A 9,839-nucleotide genomic window follows, 5' to 3' on the forward strand; every position below is an offset into this window, starting at 1 on the left:
TACCACAACTGTCCATTTACAGTAACTTTCCTGTAAATGTGTTTTACAGTAGCAGGGCCCAACTTTTTTTTTTCTTCCCATATTACAGTAAAATAACCTTAGTGCAACTTCTTTTATGGTAAAATGCCCTTTACAACATATAAATTTTACAGTATGACAATTTTTACAGCAATTTACCACAATTGCCTATTTACAGTAACTTTCCTGTTAATGTGTTTAACAGTAGCAGAGACCTACCGCATATTTATTTTAAAATAAAATAGCCTTACCGCAATTTCTTTTTATGGTGAAATGCCCTTTACAACATAAGTTTTACAGTTTGACAATTTTTATAGCAATTTACCACAACTGCAGTAATTTTCAGTCAACTTTACAGTAATTTGTCTTACAGTAGCAGGGTCCTACCGCATTTTTTTTATTTTACAGTAAAATAGCCTTGTCGAAACTTCTTTTTATGATAACATGCCCTTTACAATGTAGTAATTTTACAGTATGACCATTTTTACAGCAATTTACCACAACTGCCCATATATAGTAACTTATCCGTAAATGTGGTTTACAGTAGCAGGGCCCTCCCTTATTTTAATTTTACAGTAAAATAAGCTCACTGCAACTTCATTTAATGGTAAAATGCCCTGTACAACATATTAATTTTACAGTATGACAAATTTTACAGCAATTTACCGTAAATGCCCCTTTACAGTAACTTTCCTGTAAATGTGTTTAACAGTAGCAGGGCCCGACCACATTATCATTTTACAGTAAAATAGACTTACTACAACTTTTTATGGCAAAATGCTTTTTAAAAAGCATTAAATTTACAGTATGACCATTTTTACAGCAATTTACCACAACTGCCCATTTATAGTAACTTACCCGTGGATGTGTTTTACAGTAGCAGGGCCCTCCCTTATTTTAATTTTACAGTAAAATAAGCTCACTGCAACTTCATTTTACGGTAAAATGGTCTACAACATAATAATTTTACATAATGACCATTTTTACAGTACTTTTACTGTCATTTATTTACATTTTACACTGGCCATGCAAAACCCTTATTTTAAGCATTTACTATTGATTTTAACACCTTCAAAACAAGTGACTAATTTGTTCAATAACCATCTCATTTTAGTCTTAGTTATTGTAAAAGTTTTAAAATGACCCACATGCCAACCCATATTATAAGAATATATGTGGTATTTTACTATATGTTTTAGAAGTAAATAACTTTAAACTTGCAGGAACATCTAACAGTGTACATTACACAACAGCGATAACCTACTTTTCCACTCAGTCCTAGTGTGCACTAATCCTTGTGCCCTACAAATGGTATCCTCTGATCTTATCAAGCAGGGCTTCTCTAAAATTCAGGAAGGCTGGACAGAGGTTTTACATGATCCCCGTTCACCTTTCTGGGGTCCGGCAGGTGTGTTGACATGTGAAGCCGCATTTTGAGGGCTTTGTCCAGACCCAGGAGGGAGGGAAGTGGACTTTGCCCTTAGACTACAGATCTGCCACAGAAAGACTCTTTCTTCCCTTAGCCCCTGTTTTTCTTTCTTGTTTCCTTTATCCACTTTCCCTTCAAGTCTAAAAACACCACCCTAATGCTCGGCTGGCTTATCTTTCAGTCTTTCCCTGCATGGTTTACGCCTTATTTTCATCTTTTAACCTCTCTCTCTCTCTCTCTTTGTAGTGTATTAGTCATCTTCTCCAGCACAGAGACTTTGCAGGATCCCATTGTGATGATTGTTCATCAACAATGCAGGATAGCTAAAAAGTCTAACTGTACTCCATAACTCAAAATTATACCCTCTGAAAGTCAGCATGAAACGGAAGTATTGGGAAGTATATAGAAAATATTGTCTCTTTTCCCTCTATAGTGACATACATTAAGCTAGGTTGCTGCCGGAAGTGGTTAGTGAGACCAGCAGGGGGCAATCAACCTGCGGTCTGTGTGAGTCCTAACGCCCCAGTATAGTGAAGGGGATTCAATACTGCTCATTGAGCGTCGTCTTTCGATGAGATATTAATCCGAAGTATTGACTCTCTGTGGTTGTTAAAAATCTCAGGATGTACTTTGAAAAAGAGTAGGGGTTTAATCCTGGTATCCTGACCAAATTTGTTCATCATCCGTCTCCACCAATCAGCTAGTGTGTGGTGTGCGGTTTGGTGCAAGATGGCTGCACATTGCAATTATTATTATCATAATTCCATGTTACCAGAAGTTAAGAAAAGTAATTTCGGAGGCGAGGGAAGGATATATTTGATTAAAGATTCTGAGGGCAAATAAGTGCACAAGCACATCGTTTTTAACAAGCACTAATAACAAGAGTACATTTTGATTTCATTCTGCATTTGGCTAAACACTCTGCATTTAGCTGGCTCACCTCTGATATCAGACGAATTCAATTGAGGACATTCCCACGGTACACTGGGAGCCAAACACCATGGGACAGCAATGACCCATGACCCCCTCATGATTAACTGCCCATAAACCACTGTGCTCCACCTGTTATCGGGTTATCTGGAAGGTTTACATCTTTTTTTTCCATCACCGCCTCTAGTGAAACAACTAATCAGTTCTCAGGGACTGTAAAGCGTCACGCATCGCTGAATGGTGCATGCATTACTTTGTCATTCAACCTTGTTGATTCCAAGAGCATGGATCATAATACTCAGTACTAGAACAACAGGTATATGGTGTCAAAACATGTCAGAGAGACTAAAGCCAACACAAGAGAATCAATATTAGAGCCCAAACATAACAAAACACTGGCCTTTTGAACAGTAAGTAATCTTCTTTCCAAGTGCCGGCATTTCAAACACATTTTTCCACTTTTGTGCTGAGCAAAAGTTTCATTAAATAAGAAAAAACACAGGCAGACCAAACAGCACACATGTAATAAGCAGAAGATTAGTTTCAGACAACTATGTGTGTGCTTGGCAGCAGGCCAGCCATTTTTTCCACTTTATTTGCACAGTGCAACTAAAGCCACTGTCAAAAGACAGACACTTGCATCACAGCCAGCAAGTCGATGGGACGGAGCAAAAGGAATGTCTAAACCTGCTCTACTGCTTTTTAGACATAGAGGGGAAAAAATTACAAAGGACAGGCAAATCATATATCTCTTGCTCTCTCTCTCTTAAGATGGCTGTCCTTGAATGAACTTAAAAAATCAAATGTGTTGCTGATGGTGGTGACAAAGTGTACAGTTTTTGTACCACATACAATCTGGTTTGGGACTGTCGCATAGACTATAAAGCAATAATTCCTTTCAAAATTGGAGATGCTGAGTTCTTAGCCAGTTGGAGTTTATGGAGAGGATTAGAGGGAAGCCCAGTGAGAACACTGTTACAGTAGTCAATGCTTGAGGTGACCAGTGCATGAATTAGTCTTGCAGTATATTTAGTTATGAGAAAAGAATGAAGACGACTAATAGTACACATATGGGAAATGCAGCACACATAATATTATTGATATGTCCTTCAAAAAGAAAGGTTGCTATCTATAATAACACCCAAACTCCTGACCTTCTGAGTAGGACACATTGCATTATCATCAATATCTACAGCGAGACAATCTGTTTTAGCCAGAATAGATTTAGTGTCCACAAGCAGGACTTTTTAAGGTTTGTCACTATTTAGTTTTTAAAAAATGGGATGAGACCCAGTTTTTAAAAAGAGCTCTGTGCCATCAGCATAGCACTTGGATGCCAAATTTCCTGAAAATATGGACAAGAGGTAGTAGATTAGTTATTAATAGGAGTGGGCCCAGCATTAAACCCTGTGGAACATCAGTAGTGAGGGTGATCTTGTCCAGTAGTGACTGTGATCTTGTCCAGTAGTGACTGCGATCTTGTCCAGTAGTGACTGCGATCTTGTCCAGTATTGACTGCGATCTTGTCCAGTAGTGACTGCGATCTTGTCCAGTAGTGACTGCGATCTTGTCCAGTATTGACTGCGATCTTATCCAGTAGTGACTGCGGTCTTGTCCAATAGTGACTGCGATCTTGTCCAGTAGTGACTGCGATCTTGTCCAGTAGTGACTGCGATCTTGTCCAGTAGTGACTGCGATCTTGTCCAGTATTGACTGCGATCTTGTCCAGTAGTGACTGCGATCTTGTCCAGTAGTGACTGCGATCTTGTCCAGTATTGACTGCGATCTTATCCAGTAGTGACTGCGGTCTTGTCCAATAGTGACTGCGATCTTGTCCAGTAGTGACTGCGATCTTGTCCAGTAGTGACTGCGATCTTGTCCAGTAGTCACTGCGATCTTGTCCAGTAGTGACTGCGATCTTGTCCAGTAGTGACTGCGATCTTGTCCAGTAGTCACTGTGATCTTGTCCAGTAGTGACTGGGATCTTGTCCAGTAGTGACTGGGATCTTGTCCAGTAGTGACTGCGATCTTGTCCAGTAGTCACTGTGATCTTGTCCAGTAGTGACTGGGATCTTGTCCAGTAGTGACTGGGATCTTGTCCAGTAGTGACTGCGATCTTGTCCAGTCGTGACTGCGATCTTGTCCAGTAGTGACTGCGATCTTGTCCAGTAGTGACTGCGATCTTGTCCAGTAGTGACTGCGATCTTGTACAGTAGTGACTGCGATCTTGTCCAGTAGTGACTGCGATCTTGTACAGTAGTGTATGCGATTTTGTACATATGTACACTTTTGTACACTTTGTCACCTCAAAGAGCCAACATTGATTGAGTTCCATTTGCTGTCAGCAAGAATGCACCTTGCAATAAAAGGTCTTTACAAAGTTACATTGAACTTTGTCAGCCAACACAGGACAAAATAGACTTGATTTCAAGATGCTTTCTAAATACCGGGATCACTAGTAGGGCACCAAGAGTGATGCTTCAATAATGCAGCAGGAGGGAACATAATAATTCCTCTATCTCTCTAAACTGTCCAATAAAACTGAGTGAGAGAATTTCACCTCAGCGTGAACCTCTGTCAAGAACCCCCCCCCCACACTGTCCCAAAGAGAAACAGAAGGAGGAAAATCGTAAGGGAGAACGAAATGTCTCCACCCCTCCTTTCAAGGCCAGATACTACAGCGACTGATCTCACAGCAAATGATAAACTGTTTCCCCTGCTCACTTCAGTCTCTCAGCTTCATATCCCTTCATCTTTCTTGTTCTTGCTTTCCTCCCGGACTCTCACGTTCCTCCCTAAAGGTGTCTGAGCTCATCCTATGAGCTCTGTGTCTGGTGTTCAAGGTCAAATTTTTGTCAAAATTTGATATAGACTAACATAGCAAACAATAACAACCATACTCTGCATCTCTATCCAAGATTATTTGTCAGTGGAATGGCCCACAAAGCAAAGGGAGGGCAATGTCAACTATTGCACTTATATAACATCCAATCATTGCTGAAAGAGTAGGACGCCCGAGAAATGATGCCTGTTGCCAGCAATTTGGAATTTAAAATGTTTTGTTAAGAATAAGAAGGTCAACATCACACAGTGTAAGGTTTCAGCAGGCCTGTATGTCACTGCTACAACCTATTGTCTGAGTACAACAGCGTCAAAAGACCTTGCCTTTGATCATTCGTTGAAAGCACTTTGTTTAAAGCAACCCACATAAAAAGACTGACCTCAGACTTTGGAAAGCAGTGAAACAAAAACCATGGCATGTATTCCTGTGTGCCTTGAATTTGCTAAGTAGTAATGAGAAACAAGAAAAGAACTTTCAGTCAATCAACTGTGCAAATGAACTGAACTTAAGTCAATGATTCATGTCATTCCTAAACTTGTGTCTAGACAGATTTATGTTATAATAAATCTAAAGATACATTGTGCATATGTTTACTTGTTTTTCTTGTTTCATTACAGGCCTGAAGGGGTGAATATATGCAGCACCATGAAGCGCTTCCTTCCTCTACTGCTGTCCCTCCTCTTCTACCAACTCTTATCATATCCAGTATTGGCTGACACCTGTCCAGACAACTGTACCTGCCAAGTTCAAGACTCCATATTCTGCTTTAACCGCAAAGACACAAAAATGCCCAGCGAAGTACCCACAACAGCTAAGAATCTATATGTGTTCAAGAATGGCATTGAGTCACTTTCTCAAGATGATTTTGTTAATTTGGGCAGCTTGGAGATGCTGGATCTAAGTCAGAATAAGTTGACAGAACTCCCAGATCATGTGTTTGAACCTCTGTCTTCTCTCAACAACCTGGATCTTTCAGCTAACCAGATCGTCCACATTTCCAAGGACAGCTTTGCGGGACTGGAACTTCTGGAACGATTATATCTCTACAGCAACCTCATAGAGAGCATCCATCCTGCAGCTTTTGATGGACTACATGAGTTGCTGGAGCTCAAGCTGCAAGGAAACAAACTGAAAATATTGCCTGTTCTGGAAATGCCCCATCTGCTTCTGCTAGACTTACGGTTCAACAGTATCCCCTCACCAGGTCCAAACGACCTGCAGACACCCAAGTTGGAATCACTGAAACTGGGAGGATTGGGGCTTAGCACCCTGAACGAGGAGCTCTTGGGAAGCTTTAAGAACCTCCATGAGCTTGACATCTCCAACAATCAGTTAACTGCCTTTCCAGTGGTACTGCGGGAAGCAAAGGGCTTGGTATCTCTCATTTTGGCTGGGAATCCAATGGGACCTCTAAATTGGGAAGACTTTGAGAAACTCACAGAGCTTCATGAGCTGGATATCAGCAATCTAAGCTTGCAAGGCTTGCCGGAGACTTTAGCCCAGCTCTTACCTCACCTAAAAAGACTGACTGTTGCAGAAAACCCTTTCAACTGTCTCTGTAATCTGGCTTGGTTTCCTAGTTGGCTGCGAACTAAGCAAATTCAGTTGGGCAGGACAGAAGAGACACGCTGCCACTTTCCTCCTCTAAATTCTGGGAAGGTGTTGGAAAGACTGGGGCACAGAGAATTTGGATGTCCGATTACCACAACCATTACAACTCGGACGGTAAAAACCACTGCCGTACCACCAGCTCCATTGACCAGTGTACCAAGTACAACTCATGCAATTCTCCCTCCTAAACCTAGCGATAACCCCTCTACTGAATCTGACAATGACCCTGCACCTCCCACCCCCAGCACAAGTATTGACCCAGAGATGAGATCAACTTTCTGCCCATCCAAGATCTGTCTAAACGGAGGAACATGTTGGCTGGACAATGAAGGACACGTGGAATGCATTTGCGTACCTGGAACATCAGGTACATATTGTGAAAAGGAGGAAGATCCACTACTATTCCCTACAGAAATCCCTTCAGAACCTGAAATAATCGCAAAGAAGGTAACTAGCTCCTCAATACACCTAGACCTTCATCGGTACATTGATATGCACCCCAACATCCGGGGAGTTAAGTTAACTTACAGAAACCTTTCTGGACAAGATAAACGTCCGAAGCAACTGAATGTTCCGCGCTATTACATGGACTACACTCTGCGTGGACTTCAGCCAAACTCAACGTATTCTGTATGTGCCAGTCCACTGGGTGAAGCTGGGGATATGAACAGAGTGTGCACAGAGGCCCAGACAGTCAGTCTGCAACTCGCTCCACCTGGAGCTCGACTAGAGGACCCAAAGCTCACTACGATGCTCATCCCTGCACTCGCCATCCTTCTTCTGCTAGTCCTAGTGGCTGTTGCTGTTGGCGTAGCATGCTACATGCATAAAAAGAAATCAAAGGGACACCTGGACTTAGAATGTGATCCATCACAGCTGGAGCTGGAGGGTCTGGACAATGGGGCCCTACCCAAAAAGCAAGAGATTATCACCTGTCCATCAACAGTGCAAAATGGTGGCTTGGACTACAGGGTGCCTCTCATGGAGGAGCATTGTACTGCTAACAACAACATGAACAGTTTGAAACCCTCGTATTTCTGATGATTGCAAAAGGTTTGTGACTTACTTGCATGCTAAAGCATGGATAATACTGCCTTACAGGGTACCACAAAGGACAGCCACCAGCAACAGCTGCCTTTAGGTGATTCCTGGTGCTGTAAGGGCATTTCTGTCAAAATGACATCTTCCTAAGTGCCTTTTAAAATCTGAAAGACTCCACATCCCATACTTTCAACCAAAGATCTTTAAATGGCTGCCATTTATAAAAAAGGACTTATGGCTGACTGAAAAAAATGTGGGTGAAATCGTCAAGTGTAGCACCTGTGTGCAGCTCTAAGGAGCTCCACTAACTGTGAACCGAAAGCCCTAGATGTGAGTGGGCAATTGAAGATATTGAAAATATGAACTTTCTCAGTAACCGTGATGCTGTGTGTAACTGATTTGTGTCGTTTCTTTGTCATTTTTTTATCTGTAACATTTTTTGGTAAATGCTTTTTATACAAATATGCGACTGTTACCAAGGCGGCTGCTCTTCCTCCATATCTCGTGACTTAACAAAAGCAGACAAAACACCAGATTAAAAACTTTGAAGATTAAAATGTACTTGTGCCACTAAGTGAATCAAAGGCTTTAGTTTAGAAATGTCAGACAGTCTAAGCAGTTGAAAGTCCGTATCCAGACTTGAAACCAAATCCCCCCTCTATGTTTTAGCCCCTATAACCCCCAGAAAACGAGACAAAATGCAAGCTAAATGATTGAAAGGTAGATTACTACACATTGTGTTCAGTTTTAAACACACATTAGACTTGAATGATATATTTGGGAACTACAAATTGATGGGATCTCATTTATTTACATACTAAAAAAGGGCTGTCATAGATCACAGTTCAAGACTTGTGTGTCAATCCGCACAATTAGTCTTTGCACTATTTACATTACTCAGTTTTCATCTGCAGTCAACACCCATTTGCCTTAAGACAAGTCTATATGTACAAAAACACTAAAAGCATATGTTTGGATAGCTTAAAGCATGAAACACACCAAAAAAAAGAAGTAAAAAGGCACACACTCCAACTCTGACCAAAAGCTTCTCATTAGTATAGTGATAAAATGAAAGAGCAACTGATGTCTGTGAAACGTATTTAATCTGTAGACTCAAGAAAGTTTATTGCAAATTGCCAAACGGAGACAGTGGGGAGCTGTGCTGATTCACCTCTGTGAGGAAACGTGTTACTATTTTAGCACTTGTTCTACAATCTGTCAAATGATGTTTCCCCCCAAAAATGAAAAAATAACAGTGTAAAAAAAGTATCTGCAACCTTCTTAAAACAAGCTTGCTTTTTTTATTAAAACAAAAAAAACTTTGTTGTTGTCAATGTTGGAATATCCAAACTGGAAAAAACAAATCGAAATCTCAAAAGCAGTATGAAGTATTGAAAATATTTGTGGATATTTTTGATAAGATCTGCCTCTGATTTTCCCTGTTTTAATTTGGGAAGCTTTTTTTATATGCGTTACTTTTGTCTATATGGAAATGTGTGTATATGTATGATGTATGACTTTCGAAAATATGAAATAAAATAAATAAATAAACTACTCGTCTTTTTTTTTTAAGGGCACCTATTTTACCCCTTTTTCAAGATTTAGAATAAATCTATTGTTTCTCCAGAATGTGGCTGCATCAGATAAACAGCACAGTGACAGACATGAAGGAAGCAGATCTCACGTAATGTTTGCGAGAAATACTACAGCAAGAACTGTCCCAGTGTTTATTTCATGTATTTGTTGTGGCGTTGATTCAAGCCTGTCTGCAATGATGAGTCACACACAGTGTCGTTACAAAGTTCACGCACACACACAAACGCACACACATCGCTCCCGTTTAACTTTGCACGACAAATGTGACACGATACACATTAATATCCACTGCTGTATGAACATGCGTTATGTTAACGTACATAACAACCTGATTTAACTTCCACAAGGGTGTTTCCCAGAGATGGGTTGCGG

The 9,839-nt window shown here is 40.7% G+C and overlaps 1 protein-coding gene across 1 annotated transcript in view; it reads left to right on the forward strand.

The window, feature by feature from the left end:
* vasnb (vasorin b) overlaps window positions 1–9,105 on the forward strand; it is a 50,300-nt gene extending 41,195 nt beyond the window's left edge. Inside the window, exon 3 of the mRNA XM_056453113.1 lies at window positions 5,837–9,105. Coding sequence (XP_056309088.1) covers window positions 5,865–7,871 — 2,007 coding nt within the window. The 5' untranslated portion in view covers window positions 5,837–5,864 and the 3' untranslated portion in view covers window positions 7,872–9,105. The remainder of the gene's footprint in view (window positions 1–5,836) is intronic.
* Window positions 9,106–9,839: the final 734 nt, after the last annotated feature.

Source organism: Danio aesculapii, chromosome 3 (assembly GCF_903798145.1).
Source record: "Danio aesculapii chromosome 3, fDanAes4.1, whole genome shotgun sequence".
NCBI lineage: Eukaryota > Metazoa > Chordata > Actinopteri > Cypriniformes > Danionidae > Danio > Danio aesculapii.